We start from the raw sequence: 22,671 nt of genomic DNA on the forward strand, positions 1-22,671 counted from the left end.
ACACACACACACACACACACACACACATCACCCACCGCCCTCACGCCCCCCTCCCCGAGAGCGCAGCAGCAGCCGGGGTAGAAGATGCGCTGAGGCTAGAGGCAGCAGCGGCCGTGGTGGCGGCAGCGGGAGCAGGGGAGGAGGCGGGAGCAGGCGGAAAGCCCAGCTCCAGCACCCGCCACCACAGCCAGAGTCGAGGTACTACTGAGCTACCGGAAGAGAGAAGGTGACCAAGGCTCCAGAAGTTCCCGCCATGAGCTGCAGATTTGCGGGGCTCCGCAGCCCCTGGAGTTGCTACTCGTCTGAGCCCGCTGGTACCTCCGCGCGGCCGCGGCACATCTAGTTCTGTCAACCAGGTTCGCGGTCCCCAGTGCCACCCGGCGCCTCCGCCGCCGCCACTGCCACCGGCGCCTCAGCTGCCGCTCTCCCGACACGCTTCTGTACAGCCTTGGCCATAGCCGCAGAGGCAGAAGCAGAAGCAGCATGTCTCGAAGAAAGATTTCTTCTGAGTCCTTCAGCTCCTTGGGATCGGACTATCTGGAGACCAGCCCAGAGGAAGAGAGCGAATGTCCCTTGTCCAAGCTCTGTTGGAACGGCAGCCGGAGCCCTCCCGGCCCTCAGGAGCCCGATGCAGTCGCTACAGCCACGGCTGCCACGGCCACTGCCACGGCTACGGTCACTGCCACAGCGACCGCAGGGGCTAGGCGTGCACAGCGCCGGAGACGGGTCAACCTGGATTCTCTGGGTGAAAGCATCAGCCGCCTGACGGCGCCCACGGTGAGCGCCTGGCAGCAGAGGGGTGGGGGCGGGGGAAAGGGAGGGAGGTGGGCACAGGGGAAGTGGGGAAAGTTGGCTGGGGCTGGGGTCAGGGTGGATGAAGCGCTATGGGACAAACTCGACCACTGGAGGGGGCAGCGGGACCTTCCATCCTGACGTACTTTTGCATTGCTTTCCATCTCTCTCAATTTAAAAGCTTCTAATTTTGAAAAGATAGAATGATACGAAATTCGGGGAACATGATCATTGTCTTCTTGTCTCTCATCAAGCTCTTGGGCTGTTCTTATTTACAACCCTTTTGAAATTTGTTACCTAAAGACTTAGGTGCCCCTGTTCTTCACACCCTGCTACCTTTCTAACATCCCAGGACTTCTGCTTTTCACCCCCTAAACTTTATGAGCTTTTCCTTAACTACTTCCTTCATCCAAGTCTTCTTACTCCATTACTCACTTAATTTCCCTATTGTTAAACATTCTTTTGTTAACATATCCACTATTAAACATCCTTTTCCCGAAAATGTTTTTACTATTCTTTACCAGCCTCTATCTGTCTGTGGATCAAGCTTCTCTTTTCTGAATCTCACACCTATTATTCAGGCTGTTTTATTTTCTCCCCAAATTACTTTAAGGAGTTGCTTCTTGTCCTGGAAACCTTTTATTAACCTATCCATAAGTCTGCCCACCTTCATAGCTCTCATTTAGTTGGAGAGTTAGTGCTACATCTTTCTCACTTCATGTTGGTCTCCTTTCTGGTAATCTCCCCAATTTTTCTGATTATTTTTATGTCGTCTCTCTCCTTTCATTCCACTTTCATTCTCATATCTTTTCTTCATGTCTCCTTGGATATGTCCTATAGCTCCCTATTTTCAGATTCCTCTATCTTCCATCTCAAATTAACATCAGATTTTTCCTGGTCTCTGAAATCCTTAAAAAAATCTATTCAGTATTTATGAAGAGTCTTCTTCCTTGGTCGGTCCTTTTCCTTCTGAGTTTACCAGCTCTTATTCATACTTTTTTATTGGCAAATAACTCTAGATCACTCTCTAGATAACAAAGCCTCCTGAATTATATAGTTTCTCTTATTGTATCCACTCCTTAAACACCCACTCTAATGCAGCAAGGCAAAGAGGAGAGGAGAGGAGAGGAGAGGAGAAGAGAGAGTTGAGAGAGAGAGAGAGAGAGAGAGAGAGAGAGAGAGAGAGAGAGAGAGAGAGAGAGAAAGAGAGAGAGAGAGAGAGAGAGAGAGAGAGAGAGAGAGAGAGAGAGAGAGAGAGAGAGAGAGAGAGAAGAGAGAGAGAGAGAGAGAGAGAGAGAGAGAGAGAGAGAGAGAGAGAGAGAGAGAGAGAGAGAGAACCACATTCTGTGTTTCCTTGAGTTCTCCAATGCTCTACTCAGTCTCTCTTCTCTTTTTCTCTCTAATATTTGCTTGTTTGTCATCTTGGCCTTGAGCACAGACCAGCCTCCTGACTGAAAAGAACTTTTCCTTGCTGTCCAAATACTTGCAGTTGCTTTAGAAATCACCTGAGTGCCCATAATAAGCCTGAACGCTACATACATATACAATTTGGCTTAATTTAAGTCCTGTGGGAGGATGGGGAGCTATGGGATTTGGATAATTGATGTGGTGCAGCAGAGTATTGAGGAATCAGGGTTTCAGAGGTCTAGATTAGCCTGGAGTCCAGAAGCTTCTGGTAATTCATTATAGAACTCCAAGCAAGGGGAAATAATGAAGAACTATTAGAAACTTTTATTTAAAATCTATGAAAATGCTTCATCTCCTTCCCCTTTATTATTTTTTTCTCTTAATTTAACTAATTTCCACTTCTGAAAGGAAAAACTCATGCATAAAACCTAAGCAAGGTTATTTTCTCCTCCAGAATGGATTGAAATAAGCGTACAATTCTCAAATAAGAACATCAGCTTAGTAGTGCACAGCCTTGGGGGGCGATGTTAGGTCACAAATCAAAAGTGGAAGCCCAGAGAAAAGAGCTTAAGACACACAAATAGCAACCTGTACTCCTGTGATTTATGCCTATACAAGGAGGAGAACAAGAAAAACATTTGTTTTTTTTACACACTCTTCATAGAAGAAGTTTTAAATTTCCACAAAAGAAATGGATTTTTGATATAGTGATTTTACTGTCATTTTGATTAAGATAAATGTTTGACTTGTTTCAAAAGCATTTTGCCTTTCTACAGTTATCCCAGATTGCCTAGGAAGAAGTAATTTACAAAAGACTCAAAAGTAAGCCAAGACACTCTTACCTAAAACCACTCAAACAACTTCTTTGGGGTATGTAAGAAGTCAAATATTTAACAGAAGAATGAGAACCAATGGGAATCTTTAGAATTCATTATTCACTGACTTTCATTGATGCCAATGTAAATATATGTACCAAATAGGAAAACTTTAGTATCAGGAATGTTTTCAAAATGCAGGTTTTTTACAAGATATGTATGACTATTTCATTCATGATTTAGTTTTGTTTGTGTTAGCAGATGTTTAGCAGCCATTTAAAGTCTCATTTGGAACATTAAGTCCTTTTGAATAATGGCCTAATTAGTATTAGTTGGCCAAAGGTGTCCCCACCAGAGTCATTGAAGTTCAGTCTGAATGAATTAAGTTTTGAATCTACTTTGATTTTGCTACTCAAGCTCCCCTATTCCCTTCAGTTTCTTATTGCTCTGCAAGCTGGAATGCATTGTCCCAAAAAGTTCTATTGAAGGTGTTAATAAGAAAATCATACAATTTCATTTTCCGACTCAGACAGAAAACAGGATCTCTCCAAGAGGCTCATAGAAATCCCAGGCATTTTCTTTTTCTTGCAACGGAGTTTTCCAATGCTTCTGAATGATACTGATAACCACCTTACTTTTACTTTTGGATTTATAGGGATTAATATGGTGGCACTATTGGCCATTTCCTATGTTATGTTTTGAAATGATTGGTGGTGGGCTCTGATAACTCTTTTCTTCCTCTAATGGAGCCATACTGAAGAAAGCAAGTAGGTAAAAGGAGATGAGTTTAATTAGCATATAAGATAATTGAAAGTGGTTAATATTAGTAAATGATTCAGCAACATTTTATTTTTATTCCCAGGAGAGAATCTTGTAGATTTTTTTCAGAAGATGTTTTAGTAGCTTAGATTTTTATAGCACTTTCCCCATTCTTGATTTCTTTGCCCTTTTGTGCTTGATCAGTAAGTTATCTCCAATTTATGGATGAGCAAACTGAACTGATCACAGTCATCTTGTTATTACTAATATATCATTGTATAGTGGAAGAACACTACTTGCACTCAGGAAGACAGTGTCAGTTGCTAGCTCTTTCATTTACTAGCTATGTAACTATTGAATTCACCAATCCTTTCCAAACTTTAGTTTCCTCATCTATTAAATGAAGACAATATTATCTGTAGTCTCCAACTCAAAGTACTTTTGAGAGACTCATCTATAATTGTGTATGTGTATATGTATATGTATGTGTATAATTGTGTAATCATTGTTATTTAATTGACTAGATAAACATCCAAAGGCAGCACAGTCTTTTTATAATATAAACTTAACTTTTTGAATTATTAAAGGGGTAATCATAAATATAACCAACACAGAAAAAAAATATGCTCTATAGTGGACAATGGGTTTATAGGATAATCTTAATAGATAATGGATAACATAATTTTGAGATGATTTGAGTAAAGATTGCCACATTGGCATGTTAACTGATATATTTTCTATTCATCTAGAAGATTGGTAGGCAGGTATATTATCCTCATTTTGTAGAGGAGGAAATTGAGGCACTGCAGAGTTAAAAGATTTCTCCAAGGTACACAAGTAACTCATGATTGATTCAGGTCTTCCAGCTCTTTATCTTACACCATAAGTGTATCTTCCATTAAAAATATACTTCCTCAGTTATTCAAGGCTTAAGGTTTTGTCAATTTTATTTTAAGGGAAACTCCCTTGAAGAAGTTTGTGAAAAGAAAGATAGCACAGTGGGTTGAGTACTAGGATTTGGGGTTAGAAAGGCTTCAGTTTAAATGAAGTCTCCAATACTGTGACCCTGGGCAAATTTCTGAGGGTCTGTCTGCCTCAGTTGTTTTGTAAAATAAGGATAATAACTTCCATGATTATAGTGAAGATAAAATAAAAAAATTGTAAAATAATTTGAAAACCTTAAAACAATATATAAATTTTAATGATAATGATGATGAAAAACCCTATAGTTGCGCAAGTAACTTTCTGTACTTGGTTCATCATGATTCCTTGGGGCACAGATATTATCATTACCATCTTTGCCATCATTGTTCCCATAAAAAAATCCTACAGGACTGAATTAAAAATGAAAACTGAATTAGAAGTTATTTAATTTGAAATAATTTAATACTTAGGAACACATATGGAGAAACAGCTGGGCTTTTCACATCTAGAGTGAATTTAGTAATTCATTTATTCTCAATTTTTTTTCTTTACACATTAAGGAACTTTGAACATTGGCATTAGGCATTAATTTTAGATTTGCCCTACAAGGTCAGCTGGCTACTGAGAAATATTCCATGAGATCAGAAAAGGTTTATTAGGTACTCCTTGCAAGACAAAAACTAATAGTACTTTTGGTACAGTACCGCCTAAAGCAGAGGGATTTGGGAGTCATCAGAGAGAAGATCTACAGAAATAGAAGTATCATAAAAGGAAGATTGGCAGGTTGAGCAAAGCAAAGATGTTAAGAGAGAAAACCCATACAGAACATCCAAGAAGGAAAGATGAAAAGGAATTAATATTGAAGGAGCAAAAGTCTTCAGCAGTTAGAAAAAGCAACTTGAATTTAGTCAAAAATGGAAGGAAGGAATAAATAAGATCATATTTAGCCTCTCTTAATAGGAGATATGAATAGATTAGCATCACCTGGAAAAGTAATACAATAAGCATAGAAGTAATGAGAAAGTAATTTAAAAACACATATAGCTTATTTTAATGTGTATTTAGAGTAAATCCAGTTTGGATTTTGCTATTTTGAATGTAAAATTTGATACCTAATTTCAGCAAGAGAATTGTTACACTTTGAAAATTTGGATAAGTTCTATTTTGGTGGCTTATTGGTTTTTGGTTTTGTACATGTTGGAAGATATATTTCTAATATATACAGACATATCTATCATCACTTGCTACAGTGATCCTGAAAGTTATTGAATTTTATTAATTTAAGTCAATCATATTTGAACATCTTTAAATAATCTATCTCTTTTGATGGTTTTGAAAATATATATTTTTTTAGCTATTTACTATTAAGATTTACAGGATGTGCTAAAATCAACTAATCAAAACTATGCACTCTGTGTACACACATATAAACATGTCTGTATATACATATATATGAACACATTCAAGACATACATATACAGAAATATACCACATTTTAGATGGCATTATGTTTCAATCAATTAAACAAATTAACAATTGAATACTTGTTTTACTATGTTGTCTATTGCTGTTATTTTTTAAAGATTCAGATTCAAATATTCCCATCAAGTTACTGAAGAATAAACAAACTCATAAAAATAATTTCCACATTTTCTTTGTTAAAAATAACCAGAGGTAGACATTTTGAAGAATGGATGTATTTTTAAAATAGCATAATATTGAATAAACAGAGAAAAAGAAAATTGCTTACTTAAACTGCTTTATTATTCACAAAGTCTTTTCTCTGTAATATACAAAATGTTGTCTATTCATGTTCAGGAAATCCTAAATTGTGAAAAGAAGCAATTACCTAGACTGATGTTATATATGTTTTACGTAAGTGTGCTATCTTGTGTAAGTATTTTGTTGTTAGATTAATTGTTAAACCTTTGTCCAGATGATTAACTTTGACATTGGAAAATGAAATAAATGAACATTAGTTAGCTATACATATTTTATGCTTGCAGCACATAATTTATCTGCTTTGAAGGACTATGAGATGTGTGGGAAGAATATTTGTTCCATTATGTATTTTTTCTCCAAATCTTTATTGTCTCTTGTCATTTTCATATTTGTTTTAGGATTACTGCCCATGTATATAAACATGCGTGTATATATATATATATATAGATATATATGTACATATATATCTATATATATATATATACATATACATATATACATACACACATGTGCCACACACAGTAATCTAAAAAGTTTTTTGAATTATCAAAACTCAAAACTGCACCAAAACTTTTAGGACAACAAAAGCTGTTATATAAACATTTATATACTCATATATACATATCTGTATACACATGTGGATATATATATTTTTTAATATTGATGTATAATGTATATGGAGATATTACATGAAGCTGAAAGAAAAGTAAAAAAAATTAAAGAATTTTTTTGTTGTTGAATACTTGAATAGGATTGTAGTCTCATTATTGTGAATAACCCAGCAACAAAACAGATTGCAATTCATCTATGTCATATTGTCTCATCCTGTGTAAAAGTTGTTCATATCAAACCGGAAGTCCTCACCATGATTTGACTCAGTAGTTTAGAAGTATTACTTTATACCTTTAGATATTGTGTAGCTATCAGAGAAACATACCAGCTCTCTATGCAATTATCATCCTTTACTACTGCTATATCACTTTTCCATTAGTAAAAAATATTAAAAAGATGATTCTGAGTTTCAGGGAAAAGCTTAGGGATATTAAAAACATTTTTCAATTCCCCAAAGGTAAGCCAGTCTACTCTCTGTTCTCTCCTATTCAACTCTATGTCCAATTTATTATCTCTCCTCAGTCAGTTCCTGTCAAAGATCTATAAGCTCATATTCCAGCTCTATGAGACATCAATACATTGGTAAGCCATTTTCTGAATAGCATCCTTTTTCCACTTAGTATTTCCTGTGTAGATAGTTACCTTTAACTTTTTTTGTCATACTAGAGATCTCATTAGGATCCTCTGTAATGTTCTGAAGTTGCTGTAATCAGTATGTTGTGTTCTTCAATTAGGAGCCTTTCTTTGTATCTCTAGTACTTAGTACAGTGTCAGTAAGTACTTTATAAATGCTTCTTTTCTGACTGACTGAGGAGAATCTAAAAGACCTCATCATTTGTAAGGGATTACCCTTCCATTTGTACTCTGTTCTGGACACGCTCCATGAGAATAGCAAATACCTTCGACAATTTTTTTGAATGTGGCAGTAAAATAGTTGTTTTTTTCTGAAGGAGTATATTGCCCACTGTACATCTTTAAAGAGCTTTAGTCATTCCTATTGGAATTATACACACATTTAGGAGCAATTTAAACATCATGTATTCCAGTACTAAGCTGTGAGAATATTTTTAGGTGCAACATGTGGCTGCCATATGGACTTCAGTTTTTTTCTCAGTTTTTGTAGGAAGTGTGATCTAGAGATTCAGCCCAAACCTTTAAATTTCCACTTGAGAACCTTTGCTCTAACCTTGATTTTTATAGCAAAGCCTATTATTTTCACATTATTAAGGAAGTTTATTTAGTTTTACTTTTTATTTTTGCCCCTTTCATGATATGTTTGGTTATGTCAAATACAGTATTTAGATTTGCATTCACATGACAGGAGAACATGCTCAAATGCTTATGCCTGTTTTGACCTTATACCAAGAACTTTTAAATGGAATTTCAGAATAAAGTTTAAAAAAATTAATTAAATAGTATCTTTTTCCTATTGGTATTGAAGAACCACCTTTTTATATTTATTATATCTTGTAAATGGAATGGAAAGTACTTAGGCATCATGAAGAGCTTAATATACCCATCTGAATGACTCATATCTAGTATAACTTGGCTGAGGTAAAAGATAATCAAAGAGAGAAATCTTTGTTAGGAACAGGGCCATGTGAATTACAAAGACTTTCCTTAAATGACTGGGTTAGCAGATCTAGGATTATGAAGTGTAAATTCCTGTATAAAATCAACAAGAAGACTGGGTGATTCAGTTTCTATCTCTGTCTGATTGACAAACTTTCAAAGGGTCTATTTTTTTTTTTTTAACTATAACATAAGCAGGCGTATTCATTTAAAATTTTGATAATCAGTTTGCTCTCTGGGTTGGCACAGTTCTTTCCCTATTCACACTAAGATTTGTTGCTACCTGCACTCTCAATTTGTTCCATACATGAGTTTGAATGTTACAAACGCTGGTCTCTTTTATGGTTCCTATAATCAACATGTAAAAACAGCTTTCAGTTAATGGGATGAGGTAGGGAGAAATGAAGGCAAAGTAAAAGAAGTGATGGAAAGAGTGGGAAAAGCAGTGGATACACACAATCAGAAGAGACCACTTTCCCTTAGTCTTTTTAGGGCAGTGGGAGGTTCCACTCATTTGCTGTTGTGCCTTTCCATGGAGCAGTCACATAGTTCGCTCTTTTTAAAAAGGGGTATGTAGAAACAAAGGTTTATTTTGAATGGTCTAGATCCTGTTTGAATAGCCTGGATCCTGTTGTAAGGTTACCTATGGTTATATCCTCAAGTTAAACCCCATAGTGAGTACTTGAGTTGTGACTGACTGTCCTCTCTTTGATAAAAAAGTATGAGATGGCCTCAACAAGTCCCACAGCATATTTTTTATTCTTTTTTTTTAATGCTATGTTTTCCCCCGGACAGTGAAGAAACTATTTGAGAGCAGGAACTGTTTCTTTTTTGTTTTTGCAACTCTCCTGCCTAGGACAATCCTTGCAAATGTCAGAGTTTTTTAAAACTTTATTGAATTGAATTTAAAAAAAGACTTAAATTTTGTTAATTTTCAAATATATGTGACTAAAATAGTTTTTTATATACCTTTTCTTTTCCTTTTTTTATTAATTTTTATAATTGTAACATTTTTTTGACAGTACATATGCATAGGAAATTTTTTTTTACAACATTATCCCTTTTACTTCCTTTTATTACAAATTTTTCCCCTCCTTCCCTCCACCCCCTCCCCTAGATGGAAGGCATTCCCATACATAATAAATATCTTATAGTATATCCTAGGTACAATATATATGTGCAGAACCGAATTTTGTTGCTGTTGTTGTTACAAAGGAAGAACTGTATTCGGAAGGTAAAAATAATCTGGGAAGAAAAACAAAAACAAAAAAACAACAAATAAAAAAAATGCTTACAGTTTACACTCATTTCCCAGTGTTCCTTTTCTGGATGTAGCTGATTCTGTCCATCATTGATCAATTGGAATTGGATTAGCTCTTCTCTATGTTGAAGAAATCCACTTCCATCAGAATACATCCTCATACAGTATCATTGTTAAAGTGTATAATGATCTCCTAGTTCTGCTTGTTTCACTAGCATTAGTTGATGTAAATCTCCCCAAGCCTCTCTGTATTCCTCCTGCTAGTCATTTCTTACAGAACAATAATATTCCATAACATTCATATACCATAATTTACAAAACCATTCTCCAATTGATGGACATCCATTCATTTTCCAGTTTCTAGCCACTACAAAAAGGGCTGCCACAAACATTTTGGGACATACAGGTCCCTTTCCCTTCTTTAGTATTTCCTTGGGATATAAGCCCAGTATGCACAGTTTGATAACTTTTTGGGCATAATTCCAGATTGCTCTCCAGAATGGTTGGATTCTTTCACAACTCCACCAACAATGCATCAGTGTCCCAGTTTTCATACAGCCCCTCCAACATTCATCATTATTTGTCCCTGTCATCTTAGGCAATATGACAGGTGTGTAGTGGTATCTCAGAGTTGTCTTAATTTGCATTTCTCTGATCAATAGTGATTTGGAACACTCTTTCATATAGTTTTAATTTCATCATCTGAAAATTGTCTGTTCATATCCTTTGACCATTTATCAATTGGAGAATGGCTTGATTTCTTATAAATTAGAGTCAATTCTCTGTATATTTTGGAGATGAGGCTTTTATCAGAACCTTTAACTGTAAAAATGTTTTCCCAATTTGTTACTTCCCTTCTAATTTTGCTTGCATTAGTTTAGTTTGTGCAGAAACTTTTTAATTTGGTGTAATCAAAATTTTCTATTTTGTGATCAATAATGATCTCTAGTTCTCCTTTGGACACAAATTCCTTCCTCCTCTACAAGTCTGAGAGGTAAACTATCCTATATTCCTCTAATTTATTTATGATTTAGTTCTTTATGTCTCAATCTTTGACCCATTTTAATCTTATCTTAGTATGTGGTGTTAAATGTGGGTCCATGCCTAATTTCTGCCATACTAATTTCCAGTTTTCCCAGCAGTTTTAATCAAATAATGAATTCTTATCCCAAAATTTGGGATCTTTGGGTTTGTCAAACACGAGATTGCTATTTTTATTCACTACCTTGCCCTGTGAACCTAACCTATGCCACTGATCAACTAGTCTATTTTTTAACCAATACCAAATGGTTTTGGTGACTGTTGCTTTATAATATAGTTCTAGATCAGGTACAGCTAGACCACCTTCATTTAATTTTTTTTCATTACTTCCCTTAAAATTCTCGACCTTTTGTTGTTCCATATGAATTCTGTTATTTTTTCTAGGTCATTTCTTGCGAGTCTGATTAGTATAGCAGTAAATAAATAGATTGGTTTGGGGAGTATTGTCATCTTAATTATATTCCCTCGGCCTATCCAAGAGCACTCAATATCTTTCCAATTATTTAAATCTGACTTTATTTTTGTGGCAAGTGTTTCATAATTTTGCTCATATAATTCCTGACTTTCCTTTGGTAGATATATTCCCAAATATTTTATACTATTGACAGTTATTTTGAATGGAATTTTTCTTTGTGTCTCTTGCTGTTGGATTGTGTTGGTAATGTATAAAAATGCTGAGGATTTGTGTGGATTTATTTTGTATCTTGCAACTTTGCTAAAGTTTTGAATTATTTCTAATAGCTTTTTAGCAGAGTCTTTGGGGTTCTCTAAGTATACCATCATGTCATCTGCAAAGAGTGATAGTTTGATTTCCTCATTACCTACTCTAATTCCTTGAATCTTTTTCTCGGCTGTTATTGCCGAAGCTAGCATTTCTAGTACAATATTGAGTGGTAATGGTTATAGTGGGCAACCTTGTTTCACTCCTGATCTTACAGGGAAAGGTTCCAGTTTATCACCATTACAGATGATGTTTACTGACAGTTTTAAATATATGCTCGTTATTATTTTAAGGAATAGTCCATTTATTCTTATACTCTCAAGCGTTTTTAGTAGGGATGGATGTTGGATTTTATCAAATGCTTTTTCTGCATCTATTGAGATGATCATATGGTTTTTATTAATTTGATTATTAATATGGTCAACTATACTAATAGTTTTTCTAATATTAAACCAGCCCTGCATTCCTGGTATAAATCCTACTTGATCATAGTGTATTATCCTGGGGATGATTTTCTGAATTCTTTTTGCTAATATCTTATTTAAGATTTTAGCATCAATATTCATTAAGGAGATTGGTCTATAGTTTTCTTTCTCAGTTTTCGATCTACCTGGTTTAGGTATCAGTACCATGTCTGTGTCATAGAAGGAATTTGATAGGACTCCTTCAATCCCTATTTTTTTAAATAGTTTAAATAGAATTGGAGTTGTTCTTTAAATGTTTGGTAGAATTCACATCTAAATCCATCTGGTCCTGGGGATTTTTTCTTAGGGAGTTGGTTAATAGCTTGTTCTATTTATTTTTCTGAGATGGGACTATTTAGACTACTCACTTCTTCCTCTGTTAATCTGGGCAAGCTATATTTTTGAAGGTATTCTTCCATTTCTTTTAAGTTATCGAATTTATTGGCATAAAGTTGAGCAAAGTAGCTCCTAACTATTGTTCTAATTTCCTCTTCATTAGTGGTGAGTTCTCCCTTTTCATTTTCAAGACTAACAATTTCCTTTTTCTCTTTCTTTTTTTTAATCAGGTTTACTAAGGGTTTGTCTATTTTGTTGGTTTTTTCATAGAACCAACTCTTAGTTTTATTAATTAATTCAATAGCTTTTTTACTTTCAATTTTATTAATCTCACCTTTTATTTTTAGAATTTCAAGTTTCATGTTTGTCTGGGGGTTTTTAATTTGTTCCTTTTCTAGCAATTTTAGTTGTAAGCCCAATTTGTTGACCCTCTCTTTATCTTATGCAAGTAGGCCTCTAGGGATATAAAATTTCCCCTTATTACTGCTTTGGCTGTATCCCACATATTTTGGTATGATGTCTCATTATTGTCATTTTCTTGGGTGAAGTTATTATGTCTATGATTTGCTGTTTTACCCAATCATTCTTTAGTATAAGATTATTTAGTTTCCAATTGTTTTTTGGTCTATTTTCCCCTGGCTTTTTATTGAATGTAATTTTCATTGCAATGTGGTCTGCATTTACTATTTCTGCCTTACTGCATTTGATTTTGAGATTCTTATGTCCTAGTATATGATCAGTTTTTGTATAGTTTCCATGAACTGCTGAGAAGAAAGTGTACTCCTTTCTGTCTCCATTTAGCTTTTGCCAAAGATCTATCATATCAAACTTTTCTAGTATTCTATTTACCTCTTTGACTTCTTTCTTATTTATTTTGTGGTTTGATTTATCTAATTCTGAGAGTACAAGGTTGAGGTCTCCCACTATTATAGTTTTGCTGTCTATTTCTTCTTGCAGCTCTCTTAATTTCTCTTTTAAGAATTTAAATGCTGCACCACTTGGTGCATATATGTTAAATATTGATACTGCTTCATTATCTATGCTACCCTTTAGCAAGATATAATGTCCTTCCTTATCTCTTTTAATTAGATCAATTTTTGTTTTTGCTTGATCTGGGATGAGGATGGCTACCCCTATTTTTTTGGCTTCACCTGAAGCATAGTAGATTCTGCTCCACCCTTTTACTTTTATTTTGAAGGTATCACCCTGTTTCAGGTGTGTTTCCTGTAAACAACATGTAGTAGGATTCTGGCTTTTAATCCAGTCTGCTAACTGCTTCCTCTTTATGAGGGAATTTACCTTATTCACATTTATGGTTAGAATGACTAATTCTATATTGCTTGCCATCCTGTTAACCTCTGCTTAAGCTTTTCTCCTTTCCTTCCCTCTTACCTGCCTACCCAGTATTAAACTTGTGAACACCACTTGCTTTTCACAGCCCTCCCTTTTATTATCCCTCCCCCACCTTAAAGTTCCTCCCCTTATTTTACCCTTTTTTCTCACAATTTCTATATTCCCTTCCCCTTAGCTTACTCCTTCCCTCTTACTTTTTAATGAAGTGGAAAAAGTTTCACCATAAATCGAATATGTCTATTGATAGATACTACTACACTAAGTTCATCTCCCTCACTACTTTCTCTCAGATATAATAGATTACCTTTGCCTCTTCATGAGATGTAGTACCACCACTTTACCCTTTTTATGATGTAATTTCCTTTTCACCTCTAGTTTCTAGTACAAATTATACATGTGTTCTTTACTTATCTTTATGGCAGAAAAATAGTTCTCAAAATTTCTTTTTACCTTTTTAGAAATCTCTTGAGCTCTGTATTTGAAGATCAAACCTTTTATGTAGGTCTGGTTTTTTCATCAAAAATAGATGGAATTCATTTATTTCGTTAAATGTCCATCTTCTTCCCTGGAAAACGATGCTGGGTAAGTTATTCTTGTCTGCATACCAAGTTCCTTAGCCTTTTTGGAATATCATGTTCCAGGCCCTTCGTTCTTTTAAGGTGGATGCTGCTAGATCCTGGGTTATCCTTATTGTGGCTCCTCCATATCTGAATTGCTTTTTTCTAGCAGCTTCCAGTATTTTTTCCTTTGCCTGATGGTTCTTGAACTTGGCCAATATATTTCTTGGCGTTTTGATTTTAGGGTCCCTTTCAGTAGGTGATCGATGAATTTTTTCAATGTCTATGTTACCCTCTGTTTCCAGAACGTCTGGGCAGTTGTCTTTGATAATTTCCTGGAAAATAGTGTCCAGTCTCCAGTTTTTCCTCAGATTTTTCAGGGAATCCAATTATTCTCAAATTGTCTCTCCTGGATCTGTTTTCCAGGTCTGTTGTCTTTCTAATAAGCTACTTGACATTCTTTTCAATTATTTCATTTCTCTGGTTTTGCTTGACTACTTCTTGGTTTCTCCTTGAATCATTCATTTCTACTTGTTTGAGTCCAATTTTCAATGATGTATTTTCTTCACCCACTTTTTTATATCTTTTTGTAATTGTCCAATTGAGTTTTTAAGTGAGTTTTCTTCTTCTATGGAATTTTTTTCCATTTCATCCATTTTATTTTTTAGAGAGCTGTTTTCTTTTTCCAGCTCACTAATCCTGTTTTCCTTGGAGTTGTTTACCTTTTCCAATTTGCTAATTTTATTTCTCAATGATTTGATCTCTTTATCCGCTCTGGATAACTTCTCCAGGCTCTCTTGCCAAGCTTCCCTTTCCTTTTCCCATTTCTCTTCTAGCTCTCTTATGAGAGCCTTTTTGATTTCCTCTATGAGAGTCTTACTTATTGAGGAGCAGCTCATATCCCCCTTAGGGGATTCCTCTGGGGACAATCTACTTTTAGTGTCCTCAGTATTTGAAGTCTGCTCTCTCTCCATACAGAAGCCGTCAATAGTTAGAGCCCTTTTAAATTTTTTGTTCATTTTGTCAGAGTGGAATGGAAGAAAACAAATTGACAAGAGAAACAATTGGTCTGTTTCTGGGGGGGATGGGGCTGGATGGTGTTACTGGGCTTCCTCTATAGATTGAGGGAGGCAGAGGGGAGGTACCAACAGGACAGCGATGGGTGTGCTGCATCTGAGCTCTGAGGTTCTGAGGCTCTGAGAATGCACTGAGTCACTCCAGGTGGGGGTGGGCGTGGCTGGTCCCAAGAGGCTGGCTTTCTGGGCTTTTATTGTTCACCTCCTATGTTTATACCCTCTCCGCTGCTCCTGGCTTGCTGCCCAGACAGAGTATCTACACTGGAGTAAAAGTCTTTTCACAGAAACGGAAGCGATCGTACCCCTCCCCTCTCTGGTCTGATCTGTGTGAGCCGCCTGTCTCATTCTGGCTGCCTGCCCTCACTCTGCGCCCAGTCTGTCAACCCTTCCATGAGCAAACACAGACCTTCTCTGGCAAATTTCAAGAATGTCTTCTGTTGGTGATTATTTGTGGGTTTCTTTTCTGGTCAAGCATTAACTTGGAGGCTTGTCATGATGTAAGTCCTGAGAGAAAACACAGAGTTCAAGCAGCTGTCTGCCTCCATGCCGCCATCTTGGCCGGAAGTCTAAAAGAGTTTTTATAAATAATGTTATTATGTAATTAGTAATTGTTTCATTTTCCCCCACAAGAATCCCTCATAGAAGGTAATTCAGATGCTATTATCTTCATTTTAATAGATAAGAACACTTTTTATCAATGGATTTATTTAACTTTTCAATGATCCAATGACTAATCTATACTAATAAATAGCAGATATAGGCCTAACATGTGTCTTTGGATTTTAAAATCAGTCATTTTCTAACTATCCTGAACAACTCCATAGCTTAGGGAAATCCCTTGACCTCCTGCAGTTCTTATCCATAAATGTGAATAATAATACTTTTACAACTTATACGACACCTCACAATATTTCAGTGAGAGCTAAACACAATAAATTTTGTGGAGTACTTTGAAGCTATAAAGCATCTTTCCAGTATCAGCTATTATTAGTGTTATTATTTTAAATTTTAAAGATCTATAATTTCAGCACTGTATATATTTTCTCTACTAATACAAATAGCAAACCTTCTGTGAAATATTAGATGGTCACTTTTCAAAATTTTTACAAATTTTATTTTAATAGTATGTTTTTTTTTCAATCACATATAAAGATGGTTTTCAACTTTTATTTTTGTAAGATTTTGAATTCTAATTTTTTTCTCCCTTTCTCCTTTACCTCCCTCTTCCCTGTACTATCAAACAATCTGAATAGGTTATATATGTGTACTCATTTTTAGCATATTTCCATTTGAGTCATGTTGGGAAAGAAAAATCATCACAAAAGGGAAAAACACATGAAAAGAAAAACAAAACACACAAAAAAATATGTTTCAATTCGTATTCAGGCTTATAGTTCTTCCTCTGGATGAAATTGACATTTTCCATCCAAAGTTTATTGGAATTGCCTTAAATCATTGAATTGTGAGAAGAGCTAAGTCTATCATAGTTAAATATCACACAATCTTGCTGTTGCTGTGTACAATGTTCTGGTTGTGTTCACTTCACTCAACATCAGTTCATGTAAGTCTTTCCAGGTTTTTCTGAAATCAGTCTGTTTAACATTTCTTATAGAACAACAATATGACATTACATGTGTATTATTGGATGGTCTTTAAGAATTACTTGATCAATTGACTTATCATCAATAGCCAACTTGCTATTGCTTTTCCAGATTTATCAATATTGGTCCTTTGACATCAACATAGTGTCCTTTAATGGGTAAGTGCTAGAAGTCTGTCTAATTTTGGGCCTATCAGGCCTCTTGTAGCCTGATTTGAAGAGTCAGGGCTACCTGGCTAATGGCTAACACTGTTAGGAAACATTGAGGCAGAAGTTTAGAAATAGATTAATGATAATAATTCAATCTTAATAAACAGTATGACAAAGTAGAAGGAATATTGTGATTGGTGCTATAGAGAATGGGTTAAAAGCCTCCCTCTGACATTTACTAGCTGAGTGATTGTGGGCAAGTCACTTCTGAATCTCAAGCAAACTCTTAAGGGTTCTAACAGCACAAAATCTGGCACAGAGAAGGCACTTAATAAATGTTTAATTTATTTATTTAGCAAGTTGTTGATGGGTTGTGATCTGCATTAGTTTAGGGAGTTCCACAGTAAAAGTCCCTTAGTCTGATGAAATCACAGATTTCTTAGTATTAATATTATTTATTAATAATAACAACTAATTTTCAACATATCCTGAATTCTACATTAGAGAATGTAAGCTCTTTGAGGGAAGGGATTGTTTTTGATTTTGTCTCCTCAGTACTTACATTAGTTTTATGACATCTTTAGGATAAAATTCATATTCCTCAATTTGTTATTAAAACGCTATACAATCACCTCCAAACTGTTTCCCAAGTACATATACACTCCTTTTTACCTACTCCATGGTCCAGTAAAATGGATTTGCTTGCAACTCTTTTTTTTTTTTATAACAATAGCTTTTTAGTTTTCAAAATACACGTAAAGACAGTTTTCAATATTCACCCTTGCAAAACATTGTGTTTCAAATTTTTCTCCCTCCTTTCCCTGTTCCTCCTTCCCCTTGTCACTAAGTAATTCTATATAGGTTAACCATGTGCAATTCTTCTAAACATATTTCCACATTTATCATGCTGTACAAGAAAAAATCAGATCCAAATGGGGAAAAGGAGAAAGAAAAAATAGGCATTGCTTGCAATTCCTTCATAGCCCTCCATCTTTCTTCCTTTGTACATATTGTTTCCATGCCTAGGGAACTTCTCTCTCCTCTATGAATTACAATACTTAGTTCTGATCAAAACTCAGCTTAAGTGCCACCTTTCATATAATTATAAACTGCTAGTTTACTTCTTTCTCCATACCTTCTGGCAAGTAAAATTTTATTTATCATTATTATTATTATTAGTTTTATGACACTTGTGACTTCACTGATATGATAAGCTCTCAAGTAAGAGACTTCCTCTTCCAATGCCGATAACCTTGTAATTACTTTGTTTTCTGTTTTCTACTTGTGTACATGTGTTGTTGCCATTTGTAGAACTTAAGCTATTGCAAGGCAGGAATTGTTTGTTTGTTTATTAATTAATTAATTAATTAATTTATTTATTTTTGCCTCTTCAGTGTCTGGCAAAGTATTTAGTAGGCTTTTTAAGTCATGAATTGACCAAATAATTGCTTAGTCCCTCGTTGTTGAATGCTGAATGAGTGTTATTGGTCTACACACTATGACAACTTTCCTGCCCGGTTGAACTGATACTTTTGCTTTGGCAGCCCCATTGCAGCCTGTTTCTGTCCTTATATTAGATTCATCAGTAAGAGTGGAAATCAGGTCATCATTATAAAGTATAGTACTTTTAACTTTGAAAACATTTTCACATCTATTTTTTAAAAATTTGATCATCATGATGACCCTGTTTGAGAAAGGGAGCAAATAGTATTCTCCCCATTTGAAAGAAAAATAACTGAGCCACTGAGGTTATGATTAACCAATCAAATATTTATTATATAATTTCTATGTGTAATGCATCGCAACATTATGCAAAGCATTGTAGAGTATGCAAAAAGTATATGAAATAATTTAATTTCTCAAGTAGTCTAATTAAAAAGATGATAAACATTTTACTCAAATGTAAAATGAGGGATCAGATATTTTCTAATGTCATTTCCAATTTTAAACTCCTAAAAGCCTCTGACCTTATGTGAAAAGTTAAATAGCAATTTGAGATTAAATAGCAGTTTTAAAAGACAAGAGAATAAGAATCTATTAATAAGGACTTATTGGATTCTTCTTTATGGGCCAGCTACTGTGCTTAGAGCAGGGAAAAGAGAAAAATATCAAATGTCACAATTATATTCATTTCAACAAATCATTTTTTAAGTGTTTTTAGTTTTGCAAAATAGAATCAAGTAGTGACTATATTTTAAAGGTTTCATGATGATTAAATGTCCTTTTCCCTTTTATTGGTGTTGCTTAACTGTTTTTTGTTTTTTTTTTTTTTTTCTGTTAGTCATGTCCAGTTCTTGACTTCATTTGGGATTTTCTTGGCAAAGATATGGGAGAGACTTGCTATTTTCTTCTTAGCTAATTTTACACATGAAGAAACTGAAGCAGACAGGGTTAAGTGATTTACCTGGGGTCATAGAGTTACAAACCAGTTCTGGTACTCTATCCACTGTGTTACCTGGCTGCTACACTTTCCCAGAAGATGTAAAAGTCTCAAACTCTCTAATTAATTGGGCATATGCTAAGGCAGTTTGTGAGCTCATCTTACTCTATAAAATGCCCCTGTAGCTGGTAACTATAGGAAACCTGATGATAATAGAGGGTGCCACAATATCTTACACCTGACCTAGAGATTATGACTAGGGTCTATACTAATTCTGGTTTCTCTGATTTCCTTCAGCAAGTGAGGCAAGTCCAGAATCCTCTTGGAAATTTGTAGCCTAATCTGAAGACTTTAAAGAAATGTTTGACCAGAGAATCCCCATAATTGATCATCTTATAAATTTGTATGGAATTCAAAGAAAAACAAGTTGCATAACTATTTCATCTGGCCACTGTACCTGGGTTGGGAACCATCTGAATTGGTAAAAGGAGTCTGCCTTTCCTTGCCTATTTCCTACTATCTCTTGGTGACCTGGAGCATTCTGAGTGGCAGTGTGATGAAGTGATTGAAGTGATCAACTTGGAGTCAGGAAAATCGGAGTTTGAATTAAATCTTTCATACTTACTAGGATGATATGGTGAATAGAGCACTAGGCTTAGAATCTGGAAGAGTCATCTATCTCTGGATATGGATAGCCTTTTTCTTCATATGTATTATGTAGTTAATTTGGATATTTTAAATACTTAAAGTGACTTAGTCCCTCAAATATCTTAAAACAATGTTGTTGTTAATGTATACAATTTTGTCTTGGTTCTACTCATTTCACTCTTCATCGTTTTGTGAAAATCTATCCATATTTTTCTAAGATCACTGAACTCCTGAATCCAGACAGAAAAGATGACAAATAGAAATATGTATAGAATTTTTCCACACTCAAATATTTATATTTAATGGTAGTCATCTCTAGGTTGGGGAAAGAGAAGAAAAGTAGGAAAAAAGTTTAAATATTTTATACTTAAAAGTAATAGCAAGTTATACATAATAGGTTTGCAATTTAATATACAATCATATCCTTCACCTCCATTCTACTATTTTATGAAAATGCTTATTTTATTTTTATTTATAAATTTTTGACAGTATATATTCATTTTTTATAACATTATCCCTTGTATTCATTTTTCCACATTATCCCCTCCCTCCCTCTACTCCCTCCCCTTGATGACAGGCAATCCCATACATTTTACATGTGTTACAATATAACCAAGATACAATATATGTGTGTAAATACCATTTTCTTGTTGCACATTAAGTATTAGATTCCGAAGGTATAAGTAACCTGGGTAGATAGACAGTAGTGCTAACAATTTACATTCACTTCCCAGTGTTCCTTTTCTCGGTGTAGTTGTTTCTGTCCATCATTGATCAACTGGAAGTGAGTTGGATCTTCTTTATGTTGAAGATATCCACTTCCATCAGAATACATCTTCATACAACATTGAAGTGTACAGCGATCTTCTGGTTCTATTCATTTCACTCAGCATCAGTTGAAGTAAGTTTCTCCAAGCCTCTCTGTATTCCTCCTGCTGGTAATTTCTTACCGAGCAATTATATTCCATAATCTTCATATACCATAATTTACCCAACCATTCTCCAATTGATGGAAATCCATTCATTTTCCAGTTTCTAGCCACTATGAAGAGAGCTGCCACAAACATTTTGGCACATACAGGTCCCTTTCCCCTCCTCAGTAGATTTTTGGGATATAAGTCCAATAGCAGCAATACTGGATCAAAGGGCATGCACAGTTTGATAACTTTTTGGGCATAATTCCAGATTGCTCTCCAGAATGGTTGGATTCTTTCACAACTCCACCAACAATGCATCAATGTCCCAATTTTTCCACATCCCCTCCAACATTCATCATTATTTGTTCCTGTCATCTTAGCCAAACTGACAGGTGTGTAGTGGTATCTCAGAGTTGTCTTAATTTGCATTTCTCTGCTCAATAGTGATTTGGAACATTCTTTCATATGAGTGGATATAGTTTCAATTTCATCATCTGAAAATTGTCTGTTCATATCCTTTGACCATTTATCAATTGGAGAATGGCTTGATTTCTTATAAATTAGAGTCAGTTCTCTATATATTTTGGAAATGAGGCCTTTATCAGAACCTTTAACTGTAAAGATATTTTCCCAATTTTTTACTTCCCTTCTAATCTTGTTTGCATTAGTATTGTTTGTACATAAACTTTTTAGTTTGATGTAATCAAAATCTTCTATTTTGTGATCAATAATGATCTCTAGTTCTCCTCTGGTCATAAATTCCTTCCTCCTCCACAAGTCTGAGAGGTAGACTATTCTCTGTTCCTCTAATCCATTTATGATCTCATTCTTTATGCCTAAATCATGGACCCATTTTGATCTTATCTTGGTATATAGTGTTAAGTGTGGATCCATATCTAATTTCTGCCATACTAATTTCCAGTTTTCCCAACAGTTTTTTTTTCAAATAATGAACTTTTATCCATAATGTTGGTATCTTTGGGTTTGTCAAAGACTAGATTGCTATAGATGTACCCTTTTTTGTCCTTTGTATCTAATCTGTTCCACTGATTGACTGGTCTATTTCTTATCCAATACCAAATGGTTTTGGTGACTGCTGCTATATAATATAGCTTTAGATCAGGTACACCTAGACTACCTTCATCAGACTTTTTTTCATTAGTTCCCTTGCAATTCTTGACCTTTTATTCTTCCATATGAATTTTGTTGTTATTTTTTCTAGGTCATTAAAATAGTTTCTTGGGAGTCTGATTGGTATAGCATTAATAAATAGATTAGTTTGGGGAGTATTGTCATCTTTATTATATTTGCTCGGCCTATCCAAGAGCACTGAATGTCTTTCCAATTATTTAAATCTGACTTTACTTTTGTGGCAAGTGTTTTGTAATTTTTCTCATATAATTCCTGACTATTCTTTGGTAGATGGATTCCCAAATACTTTATACTCTCAACATTTGTTTGGAATGGAATTTCTCTTTGTATCTCTTGCTGTTGCATTTTGTTGGTGATATATAAAAATGCTGAGGATTTATGTGGATTTATTTTGTATCTTGCAACTTTGCTA

At 35.0% G+C, this 22,671-nt stretch overlaps 1 protein-coding gene across 1 annotated transcript in view; it reads left to right on the top strand.

Annotated features, from left to right (window-relative positions):
• Window positions 1-206: 206 nt before the first annotated feature.
• GUCY1A2 (guanylate cyclase 1 soluble subunit alpha 2) overlaps window positions 207-22,671 on the top strand; it is a 407,956-nt gene continuing 385,491 nt past the window's right edge. Inside the window, exon 1 of the mRNA XM_074304357.1 lies at window positions 207-777. Within this exon, the coding sequence (XP_074160458.1) occupies window positions 484-777 (294 nt within the window). The 5' untranslated portion in view covers window positions 207-483. The remainder of the gene's footprint in view (window positions 778-22,671) is intronic.

Source organism: Sminthopsis crassicaudata, chromosome 3 (assembly GCF_048593235.1).
Source record: "Sminthopsis crassicaudata isolate SCR6 chromosome 3, ASM4859323v1, whole genome shotgun sequence".
Taxonomy (NCBI): domain Eukaryota; kingdom Metazoa; phylum Chordata; class Mammalia; order Dasyuromorphia; family Dasyuridae; genus Sminthopsis; species Sminthopsis crassicaudata.